Genomic DNA, 12,554 nt, shown 5'->3' with positions numbered 1-12,554 from the left:
AAACAAGTTTTGGAAGCACAGAGACAGTTTTACTCCAAGCAGAGCCTCCTGCAGGCCAGCAGTTCACATGGGGCTACCAAATAGCCAATCACAGCCCTTATTTGGCATCCAAAAAGAACATTTTTCATGCTTGTGTGGCTCCCCACGTGTAAAATAAGTTGGGAATCCCTGATGTAGAGAGTAATATTCTAAGACAATTTGCAATTGGCCTTCATTTTTTATTATTTATGTTTTTTCTAAACTTGTTCAGAAACTCCTCTGTTTGGAATATCATTAGTAGTTATATAACTGCTAGTGTTCAAATTACCATAGCAACCAGAGACTGATTGTAATGTGAGATTGATATATTAATAGCAGAGGACCTGATTAGAAAAACAAGTAATAAAAAGTAATAAGAACAATAAAATTGTAGCCTCACAGAGCAATAGCTTTTCAGCTGCTGGGGTCAGTGACCCCCATTAGAATATGAACTATAACAAATAAATAATGAGGATCAATTGAAAAGTTGCCTAGAATTTACCATTCTGTAACATAATAAAAGTTAACTTGAAGGTCACCTCACTGGAGATGACAATGACAGGCAGCATTGTGGGCATCTTAAAGATTGGCTGGATCTGAACTGTATCTCCACGTGGCATTGAGGTTGCAGGTTCTTCCTTAATATCAAGTTCAGCAGGAGAACCTGCCCCCAGTCTTCTTTTTATATGTTCAAGATGGCTGCTTGGGGCCTCTGTGAAGGATACATAGTATATACTCTATATTGCTTATGTAGGCTAACTGTTGCTTTGTAAAAAGTCTGTTTTACTGTCCCAACCTACCTTTTCCTTGCTCAGATATTTTGCTCAGATACCCATTTTGCTTAACTGACTATGACCTACATCTTACACCAGTGACCCAATTCTTGCAGATATGTAACCAACATGTTGCTTTGGCTGCCACAACTGCTTAGTAACAAAGAACGCTCCTCTCCGAGTGCTGTCACCCTGCTGCAAAGGACTCGAAGAAGGCTAACCACACATATCCCAAATTTGCTTTGATGCTTAGCTGTGCAAGCTAAAACCCCCTCTGAGTATAAAACCACCTGCGCTGAAAACAATAAACAGAAGAAGTTTTTACTACTGAACCTGTTATGTCAGTGGGATTTCTTCCGGTCTGCAGACCTTTACCTATACACCTAATTTGGACGGGAATAGATATCCTCAGGACTTATTTGAGTCCCTAAAGGTCCCCATACACGTTGAGATTCGCTCGCTTGGCGATCTCGCCAAGCGAGCGGATCTTCACCCGATATCCCCACTTATGGGTGGGCGATATAGGGGAGTGTGTAAGTTAAAAAGTATATTTTTATGAAAATGGGTAATTTAGATGAGGCAGGGCTTTAAATATGAATTGTTTTATGCAATATATTTTTAAAGAGACCTACATTGTTTGGGGGTATAGTTTTCCTCTAGCCTTTTCAGTAGCCTTATTTTGTTATACTGTCTCTTTTAGGTTTCAAATGTCTGACGAGTACTTTGAATACAAAGGGATACTTTTCTCTTCAAGGGCACTGGCTGTGAAGGATCTTGAATTTGTAGAGAATGAATTTCAAGTTCATGATTGTGATGTCTTTAATGTCACCTACCCAAAATCAGGTACTTTAAATCTGGAAAATATAAAGCACAGCTTGAAAATGTAAGCTGAACACACACTAGGCCCCAGATTGGGTTTTAAAATAGGCCCTGGAATTCCAAGTACCCAGGGGCCCACACAGCCCCCCACCAGCCTAATAAATAGTGACTGTCTATGGCATCTTACAGCAGCCCCTCTGGCATTTGCCTGAATCTGCAGATTGCCAGTCCGGGCCTGATGCAATGGAACAAAGCTGGTGAGCAGTCCAAACTGACATAAAACCCAGTGACTCTCATGGATGCCTAGATGGAAGACAGCACATTAAAGCAATACCCTTACTGCGGATGCCGTTGCACAAAGCAGTTGTGTGAAAAATTCCAGTCATTAAAGGTACTTACATCTAAAACGGCTACTTGCACCTCTGTATAGTTCCTATTGGTACTGCTGGCCTGCCTAACATTATGAATTTTGTGGAAGGTCATCCATTGAGGCATCCATTGGGGCAATCACAGTGGCCTGTTTCAATTGACACTTGGGCCTAAAGAGTCAGACACACATGTCATTTTGATGTCAGGCAGCAGAATTGTATCCACACGACAGCACCACACTCCAAAGATAGCTACTGTGTAGCTGCCCCTGTGCACGGAATACCATATAGATACCAAATCAAACACAACCAGCACCAAGGGTCTTGTGATTCAAACAAATATTAGTGTATTATAATTGCACGTACAACCGACGTTTCGGTCCCTTTTGGGACGTTAAAAAAGACCGAAATGTTGGTTGTACATGCAATTATAATACACTAATATTTGTTTGAACAACAAGACCCTTGGTATATATATACACCAATGTCAGTGGGTATTTTATCATGCCCCAGTATTTATTACAGAGCTGAGCAATGGTTACTGCTTGTAAAATATTTCTAGTACTATTTCTGAATCCTTTCTTCCCCAAAGCAATTTCACTGGTTAGTAAGGATTTGGATGGTTTATAATGCTCAGTACTGCTGCTGACCACCACTGGAACCACTTCATGAACCAGAATGGCATTCAACTGCTCCAAGCAATCTAATACATTCTGACAAAAGAGAACTCGTTTTAGATAAAGGGAAGAAACTTGATGAGTTACTGAAATAGCTCTGGGATTTTGGTACTTGCCTATATTGTAGAAATATTGTGGGAGTTCTATATATTAAATAAGGCCATTTGCTTTTGTTCTCCCTCTTATTAACTTACAGGAACAATGTGGATGATGGAACTATTAAGCCTCATCTATACCAATGGAGATCCAACCTGGTGCAAAGCAGTTCCCAGCTGGGAGCGGGTGCCTTGGATAGAAGTCCCAGCTATAAGAAAAGTGATACAAAAAAACAACTGTCCACGTCTTTTCACCACCCATCTGCCCAGATCCCATTTTTGCAAATCGTTCTCTGGGTCAAAAGCTAAGGTAAGATGTAAACCTTTAGTGAACCTGCACTCTGAAATGCCAGAGTAGGTAAGATGAGCTATTTAGCGGGTAATAAGTTAACCAATCAGAGGTTCCCAACAGGCTTAAAGCATTAAATGTAGGGGCCCAGGTCAGAGGTCAGTTAAGTTCAGATTTGTGGATGAATGCTTATTTACTCTCTAGGACATCACTGGAACTAAGGGCTACTGTTTTCTATATTGTGGGTGTTTTTGGCATAAGGCAATTTAAATTATGTACATCAGACATTACTTTACTGGGGTGGGGGTAGGGATCATCACTTTCCCCAGTAACTTTAAAGAGAAGGAAAGGTAAATTTCCTTCTCACCTACCACTTGGAGAATAAATATTCCCCAAGTGGTGCCCTCGTGAAATTTCAGAAATGCAGCTCTCCTAGTGCAGTTACGCTCTCTGTGCTAGTGACCTGCCCCTGCTCAATTCCAAGCAGAAAGAGAGATAAGGCAAGATCTGCTCATGTGGCAACCTTTCCAAACGAATGGATCTTCTCCCGATTAGCCCACCTAAGGTGGGTAATATCAGGCTAATTCGATCATTTGGCTCTAGGGCCAAATTTTTAAATTACAATGGCGGACATAGGCACTGTCTATGTGGTCTATGTGGTCCCTGATCTGACGGAAAAATAATACCTGCCCAATCGAGATCTGGCCAATTTTATGCCAGGTATCGGTTGGGAAGGTCCATCAGGCAAGCCAATACACATAATCTTTTTAACCTGCCTCTACTTTTAACTTTTGCTATAAGTATATTGCTAGGATTTTGTTAAGAAATTATTTTGCAGTTTTTTTTTCTTTATTTTGTGCTTTTTTTAAGAAAAAAAATGCTGTTTTAATAAATCTCTTTGTGTTTGGGGTTTTAGGGAAAAATTGTTTTTTTCGCTGTTTCAAAAACCTAAAAGCACAATAATGAGAATGTTGATAAATGAGCCGAAATGGCAGTATAGTGACATCTAGTGAATGGCTTGAGAAAGTGAAAATGTTCTATCGCATATACAGTACTTCTACCAATGGCTCTATTTGTGATAAATAGAAAAGATATTGTAGAGCAGATGCTGTTTTGTTGTTGAAATAGCTGTAAATCCCAGGGGCCTGGAGGGTGCAGAAAGCTGGTTTGGGGGATCATGCAAGTATGAATAAGGGAGAAGCTGCAGCAGTTCAAGTACTGATTATTAGCTCTTTGCCAAGTCCTTCACTCTGGTATTAAATGGTGCAGGGATAAACTGTCTGATAAAAATGATAAGTATTTTACAAATACAGCCTATTGTGTTACTAAAACAGAACACTGCCATTTTTATAGTATTGTTTAAATATTTCCTTGGACTGCAAACACTAAAGCAAAGCAAGCTTACTTTGAATTTGTTGCAGGTAATCTACACTGCCAGAGATCCAAGGGATGCTCTTGTGTCACTTTATCATTTTGCCAAAATGAGTGTTTTCTTTGAAGACCCAGGCAGCTTTCCCCAGTTTCTGAAGAAATATCTGTCAGGAGATTGTGGGTATTTCATGAAAACATTAGGGATGCACCAGAATCCATCATTTTGGACATTTGAATCTTCCACAGAGGGTTTTGCTGGATAATGAACAAAGTTCAAACCCAAATTTTCATATATAAATGTATGTGTGTATGTATAACTTTATTTATAAAGTGCCACAAGGGTACGCAGCACTGTGCAATCTTACAATATACAAAATTACACACAGGGAGGACAAGTGTTATAATAAATACAATAAAAAAGTATAAATGCACAGGGAATAAATGCCATATGGTATAAGACACAGTAGGAGAGAGGTCCCTGCCCCATAAAGCTTACAATCTAAGTGGGTGGGTAACATACAGGCACAAATTGGAAGGTAAGAGTGCATCAGGTATGGGCATTTGCCCTTAAGCACAGGACTGGGCAAAATAGTGTTTTAGTGCTCCAGAAGGTAACAGCTGAGCTTTTTCTTAAAGAGAGTGGGTGAGTTTTCCCTACGGAGGGATTCAGGGATAGAGTTCCAGAGGTAAGGAGCAGCGAGATAGAAAGGGTTAAGACGAGAGAGCGCAGTGGGTGTGGATGGTGTAAAGAGACGGAGGCTCTGAGAGGAGCGAAGGAGACGACCAGGAACATGCAGGGAGACCAGTGGAGAAATGTGATGAGGAGCAGAGGAGGGAAGGGCTTTGAATGTTAGTTAGCTATCCTTTGCTTTGAATGTTAGTTAGCTATCCTTTGCTTAACAGACAGCCATACTAGAGAGCTTAAGTGAGGCTGAACAGGTTCCCTCTTAGGAGAGAGCAGGAGGATTCTGGCAGCAGAGTTTAAAATTGATTGCAGGGAAGAGAGGTGGGAGTCTGGGAGGCCAGTTAGTAGGAGATGGCAGTAATCTAAGCGGGAAAGGATAAGGGCATGTATTAGTGTTTTAGCTGTTACTTGTGAAAGAAAGTGGCGTATCTTGGCAATATTTTGGAGGGAAAAGCGGCAGGTTTTGGCAGTGTTATTAATATGGTTAGAGAAGGAGAGAGACTGGTCAAAGAAGACCCCAAGGCAGCGTGCTGAATTAACAGGGTTAATGGTGATGCCCTCAATAGTGATGGTAAAAGGAGGAGAAGGGCTAGGTTTGGGCGGGAAGACCATGAGCTCTGGTTTTAGCTAGGATAAGTGTGAGGTGGTGTTGGTTCATCCAGGAGGAGATAGCCAGGAGGCAGTTACCAATCTGGGTTTGAACATCAGAGGTTAGTAAATCACAACCCCTTCCCACAAAAAACAGCACCTAGAAAAAACATTCACTTTCAGTTGCAGATGGATCTCTGCTACCGTGGGCGACAAATCTCTCTGAAATGCCTACGGCTAATCTCTCTGTGGGACATTACCCTTAGATCTGAATTTGGAAAAAAGTAATGGTGTTAGTCCAAATCCCTAACCAAATCCTGGATTTGGTGCATCCCTAGAAAAAAATACAACTTAATTCTTTAATGCTAAAATATATGTTCAATTATTTTCTTTTTTACATATTGATTTCAGTAGTCTATGGTTCTTGGTTTGACCACATCAAGGGTTGGATGGAGATGATGGGAAATGATAACTTCCTACTCAACACCTATGAAGATCTCCAGAAGGTACACAAAATACTGTGGATGGGGGTTTTAAAGTTGAGCATTTCCAAAACCACCAAAATTTGATCCAGGGGAAGACAATAAATATTTTTAGCAATTCAACCTCACCAGAGAAAGAAAACATTTCCACTTAGACCATAAAGGGGATAGACCACTGAACTCCACTAATGAATCAAATATTAACTTTATGGTAGGAATTTTGATAGCCTAGGCCCTTCTTACACAGATAATTGAACCCACATTCTTTCTAGCTCAGCTTCATCTCCCACACATGCTTATGGAAGTTTGTTTTAGCCTTCAATTTCAATGTATGTCACATGGTCACTTAACTATAGTCTAGGCTGGCAGATTCATTGGCTGATGGAAAAACTGAGTTTAGAAGAAACTTATATATTTTCTGCAACTGTTAGAAAATATATATTTTATTATAATGTTTCTCTCCAGCGTACTGTCAATTAAAACACCTAGCAGGTAGAATGTTAATTTGCCTGTCTAATGATCTCTGTGCCCATAGTAGCACTCTACTACTCATAGTAGCAGATCCAAGCTTTTCTTTTTTCATCCTGTTTTTTTATTGCTTTTCCATTGTTATTTTGGAGCTATACTTACCTTTATATAAACAGTAGTGTTTATTAGACGATAAAAGATACCCACAGCAGCAACTTCAGGTTTCTCCCTTCAGAACTACCATATAAGATATAAGATTAGAAGATATATCAGATTTTTTCCAAAAGTTTTCACCTGGGGAAGTAAATAAGGTTCCCCATAACCTAATGTGCCATATGCCATATGTAATCTAAATGTATCGGTTGCTTCCAGTATGGTGCCTTGTGTTTCTGTTGCTCTTGTAAATATTCATAGCAGGCTGTAGGAAACTGTTACCATAAAATGGTTCTAAGTGCAATAAATTGAAGCACAATTCCAGGGTATATCATGTCTCTTTTAGGATTTACGTGGCAGCGTGGTTAGAATTTGTACATTTCTGGGAAAAGAACTGGATGAAAGAGCTCTGGACTCTGTTGTTGAAAATGCCTCTTTCAAGACTATGAGTAAGAACAGCGTAGCTAACGTCAACCTTTTATCTGAAGAATACACGGAACATGGAAAAAGTCCATTTTTGAGAAAAGGTGAGCAGATATACACAATTTTTCTATATTTATATAAATGCAGTAAGGGAAGGAAAGTCACAATGCAATGCATTGTGGGTTATGTAGTTCCTGCATGCTGTGGAGAAGTTGTTACAATTTGTAACATTAATGATTTAGTCCCTCCTCCCCTGCCAGGGCTTCAAATGATGCAAAAAGAAAGGAACTGTTTTGCAGCTGGGTTTCAGCATATAATAAGTGTATTTATTCATACTGTTTGATGGAACAGATTACAGTGATAGGTATATTAGGGGTTTCTGTGTTGTGCAGGGCTCTTTAACAAATTTTGGTTCGGAAGCCTGAGTTCCCCTTTAATATCCTTTTTTTAGTAACTATAATCATTCCTACCTGGTGGTTTTGCTGTTCTCTTTTTATAGATAGTATCAAGACCCCATCAAAGCAGCAGGCACAGGATAAATAGTTCAGCCTGTGAGAAATGGAAGGAATGGATTAGCAGAGGGATGCCAGACATGAGGGGAAAGAGGGCAATATTAAAAGTTTGCAATGTTCACATCATAGAACAGGCAGAAAATACTTGGGGTTAATACTGGTTCTTATGTATTAGTATGTATTAAATGCTTAAAATTACCTGTGTGAATGCGTAGGTATGTAAATTTGATGAGGAGTGTGTTCTGATTGGCTAAGTGTGGAGCTAACACCAATTTTTTAGCCTAGGATAGGGACCCTATGCAGACCTATTGCATTCACAACCCAGTTGATGCAATTTTCAGCATTCACTACCGATATCTGACTGGGCCCTGATCACACCCAGACCAGCCTGTTTGGGTCTTAGAACCCTAATTATCATGGCAATCATTATATTGAGCAATGGAGGACACCTGACACTGCAGATCTTTGCTGCAATTGTGTGTTACACAAGATCTGCAGTGTCAGGTGTCCTCCATTGTTCAAAATAATGCTTATGTATAATAGTGCTACAACAGGAGCACAGGAGTGACAGCCTGTCCAAAGGAGTCAGCCAATCTGATTGGTTCTTTTCTTCTTCCTTTATCCATGTACCACTTGGTCCTTCATCCATGTATCCCACCACATCTTGGTCCCCATTGTAAACTCTTCTCTTATTGCTGGCTCTGCACTGTTACTGCATACAAAGCAAATTTATGGGAGGTGTTAACAGAAGCTAACAGTAACTTTCCTTTTTCTTATCGGAGCAGGAGTGTCTGGAGACTGGAAGAATCACCTCACTGTGCCTCAGAGCAAGTATTTTGATTGTATCTATAAAGAGAAGATGAAGGACTTCAATTACAAGTTTCCTTGGGATGAAACCTAGAAAAAAAAATCTCCATAAGGGATACTGTGATGATTTACTTGATTCAAAATGGAGCAAACACTGGAGGTTACAATTAGACTCTTGCAGCCAGTACTGTAACAAGAAGTAACTGGACCCAACAGGAAAAATATTTTAGGACCCCCCCCCATATCTTAGGAAATAAGACATGTTTCATCTGCTTACCAGTCAGTGCCACTTTGGGCCCCTATACCGCCAGGCCCCAAGCACTCACAGACTCTGCCTTCTCCACAGTTATACCCCTGCTTACAGCTGTTTTGGGAATACTGGGTTGTGCTTAAATGAGCTGCATTGTTATTGAGCAGCCACCATTGACTGTTTAATGGCCAGGGGTTGTACACAATGCAAGAAGATGCAAAAAGATGATGCAATTATCCACCTTTGTCAAGCATGCCACAAATTTTGAGATTATTCTTTATATATATTTTTGAAACCATTGATTTTTTTTAAAAAACATTCTGTGTGCAAAAGGCTTGACTGATGCACTTGGTTGTCCCTTATCTTTATGTGACCACATTCTAATACCAAAGAAAGAATAAAGTGTCCATGTAAAGCTTGATTACCTGGTACATTGCCTCTTAGTTCAGAGTGCCATTTCAAGAGGTGCAAGTGAGCCCTGCTACCCCCTACCTTAAGCCCTGTCACCCCCTAACTTGAGCCCTTCCACCCCCTAACTTAATGATGTACAGGTTAGGAAGAAGGTCTAATTCGCACACCTGACACCCATAGCCAATTAAAAAACTGCCAGGGAACACATTAACCTGGAAGGGAAACAGTTCCATGTCCCAGTTCTGAAAAGGGTCCATATCTCCACACAGCCCCCAGAATGACATACCTTTCTCCCGGCATACATAGTTACATAGTTACATAGTTACATAGGGTTGAAAAAAGACCATTGTCCATCAAGTTCAACCCATCCGAGTAAACCCAGCACACAACCTATACTAACCAATCTATACACTCACATACATAAACTATATATATACAACCAGTAATACTAACTGTAGATATTAGTATCACAATAGCCTTGGATATTCTGCTTGTTCAAAAACTCATCCAGGCCCCTCTTAAAGGCATTAACAGAGTCTGCCATTACCACATCACTAGGAAGGGCATTCCACAGCCTCACTGCCCTCACCGTGAAAAACCACCTACGCTGCTTCAAATGGAATGGAAGTTTATTAATTTCTAGTTCAATTGCAGCTCTGTTACAAACTTCCTTGTCTAGTGTAAAGCTGTTCCCCCTTATTCAGGGGGTACTAATTAGTTTAGGGTGGGGGGGGGGGGGCTCCTTGTGTTCTGGTGGAACAAAGTACAATATCCCACCCTGAAAGTTGGAATTGGGATGGCAAGTAGCTGTATGGTTTGGGTTTTTTTATTTGTCACAGCTTGGAGGAATGTTTGCCATGGGTTGGGCAGTCTATGCCCAGCTTTTTGTGTAATTGTGTCAATTATGGTCTATGGCATCCTTGGGCAAGGGTTGCTAGGAGGGAGCCTGCTCTCACTTGCCCATCCAGCTGTGTTACAGACGGTGGCAGCATGGTGGGTAGACAATTGTGGTTTTAGGCAACAATTCCAAAAGTATGTATGTATTATTTATTTTATGTTTCACTTATTATTTAACCGTTTTCTTGTCTGTAAATAAAGCTGTGGCCTATTTCATCCCAACCTGGATATCCTTACTGTCTCCTGGGTGGGGTAAATGAGAAAAAAGATTGTGAGGTTAATATGTAAGGTGGTAGATAGGCTACCAGATGGATGCTGCACAGTCAAGGGCAGAGTAATGCTTCTCCATCACAGTTGCAAAGATGCTCCCTACTAACTAACTTGAAACATCAGCTGTTTATATTGGGAGCTATTCACCGAATTATATCAGTGTCTCCTATATGAAGTTTCAGCAGGGGAATGACTGGTTAATGGGCCCCACAGCAACATCATTGGGCCCCTAAGCTTACGCAATTTATGTAACTTGTGCAAAAACTTTACTTTACTTTCAAAGAAACTAACGTAGCTTATGTATAAACTCCACTGACCCCCTAATTAAAAGACTGACTTATTAGCTCATTAATTTTACTATATTTTTACTATTTTTATGAACTACTACTATACAGTTAACATCTTATGCAAAAACCTACGTAACTTCCATCAAGCAATGACAGGGCAGAGCAGCATTAGGTAGGTGGGAAGGGGTTAAAAGAAGGGCAAACTCCACTGTCTGATAATGAACTGACCTCTAATCACATTAATTAATAAAAAGCTTATTATAGAGTAACATCAGCTGTTGTTATTGTTGTTCATGGGAGCCCCGTATAAATAACTTGTATGGGGCCCAAAAGTTTCTGATGGCGCCCTGCTCCCAGAAGTCCCTGGTTTCCTAGACTTTAAGTCTATATACAATAACTAGGTGCTAAGGTAAAATCAAGTCTGAGAGATAATTTGTAGGAAATGAATTTATTGGCAAAACCCAGCAAGCCGCTCCCTTACTTAACTTTATAACTCCAAAACGTCCCACTCCCATTCCTCAGGCTACTATTAAACTACAACACTCAAAAACTCTACTTAGCAGGAGAGGATATTTTTTTTAAATAAGACATATTTGGGACATAAAATTCCTTCTTTAAAACGGTAACATCTGTTATACCCAATGTATATGTGGCAATCCTGATAAAAATAATATAGTTCAACAATATTATACAACAATACTATAATGATTAGGACAATGTGGGCCAGGCTATGCCCCCCCCCCCAGCACTTTTGCCCCCTTTTTTACATTTCTTTGCGGGTGAGTGGAACACAGGAAAACATTATAATGTGGCTAAATGCTTTTTTGTAAACTGGTTGCTCACTGGTACCTTACTTGGTGTTACCCAGACTCGCTTCTGCTAGTTGCAACTCCTGGTAAAGCATGGGTTACATACAACTCTTTCCTCTCCAGTGGGCTCTTGTGGTGCTGGTGAAGGAAAGGTTAACTACACTGATTTCACACACAGACCTTGATCTAACTTTAGCACCAGTAGTTCTTAGAGGAACAGTAACACCAACAAATGAAAGTGTATAAAAGTAACTAAAATATAATGTGCTGCTGCCCTGCACTGGTAAAAGTTGTGTGTTTACTTCAGAAAGTCTACTATAATTTATATAATAAGCTGCTGTGTAGCCATGGGGGCAGCCATTCAAAGGAGAAAAGGCACAGGCACATAGCAGATAACAGATAAAACACTATTGTATTCTACAGAACTTATCTGTTATCTGCTATGTAACCTGTGCCTTTTCTCCTTTTTTCCAGCTTGAATGGCTGCCCCCGGGGCTACACAGCAGTTTATTATATAAATTATAGTAGTGTTACTGTAGCAAACACCCCAGTTTTACCAGTGCAGGGCAACAGTGCATTATATATTTATTACAACGGGGGGGGGTGGGGAATGTTAATCACCAGTAGGCACAGGGCAAAGATCTTATTGGGGGGCCCTCACAACTGCTCCAATAAATGTATTATAGAACTACCCTCCAACAGGAGCATTTGGTGCAATAAGGCAGGAAATACAGAAAAAAAGTGGGAAAAGATACACAAATAAATGTTTTTTTTAAAAAAAACATGTCTCCTTTAGATGCATTTGTTTTACCAAAAAGTTACACAAATAGTTACGTCGAGCCCTTTCAGCTAAATAAAATGAGGGGGTCTGCCATTTTTGGGGGATGCACTCAAAAGTTATAGAAGATGAGAGTCTGATTTATTTATTAAAACAGCTCATGGCAAAGGCTGTCACCAGTATTACAAATTTACCGGAAATGCACTCGCCTGTAAATTTGTAATGCCCTATAAATACCTCCTTTCCCTGACCCTCTCTGCTGGCAATCACCCTTTATAGCAGGGGTTCTCGAACCATTTACCCGGCCTGCCTTCCCCACTGCCT

At 40.3% G+C, this 12,554-nt stretch overlaps 1 protein-coding gene across 1 annotated transcript; it reads left to right on the top strand.

The window, feature by feature from the left end:
• The first annotated feature begins 1,496 nt into the window (after positions 1 to 1,496).
• On the top strand, positions 1,497 to 9,496 carry LOC100498051 (sulfotransferase 2B1). Its single transcript, XM_002934996.5, has 6 exons — positions 1,497 to 1,634; positions 2,852 to 3,060; positions 4,461 to 4,587; positions 6,095 to 6,189; positions 7,133 to 7,313; positions 8,507 to 9,496. The coding sequence occupies exons 1-6, from the start codon at positions 1,499 to 1,501 to the stop codon at positions 8,620 to 8,622; spliced, it is 864 nt and encodes a 287-aa protein (XP_002935042.2). The 5' UTR covers positions 1,497 to 1,498; the 3' UTR covers positions 8,623 to 9,496.
• Positions 9,497 to 12,554: the final 3,058 nt, after the last annotated feature.

The sequence above is a fragment of the Xenopus tropicalis genome, chromosome 7 (genome assembly GCF_000004195.4).
Source record: "Xenopus tropicalis strain Nigerian chromosome 7, UCB_Xtro_10.0, whole genome shotgun sequence".
Lineage (NCBI taxonomy): Eukaryota > Metazoa > Chordata > Amphibia > Anura > Pipidae > Xenopus > Xenopus tropicalis.
The sequence above is the reverse complement of the archived record's forward strand: the minus strand, read 5'-3'. Positions and strand labels throughout refer to the sequence as shown.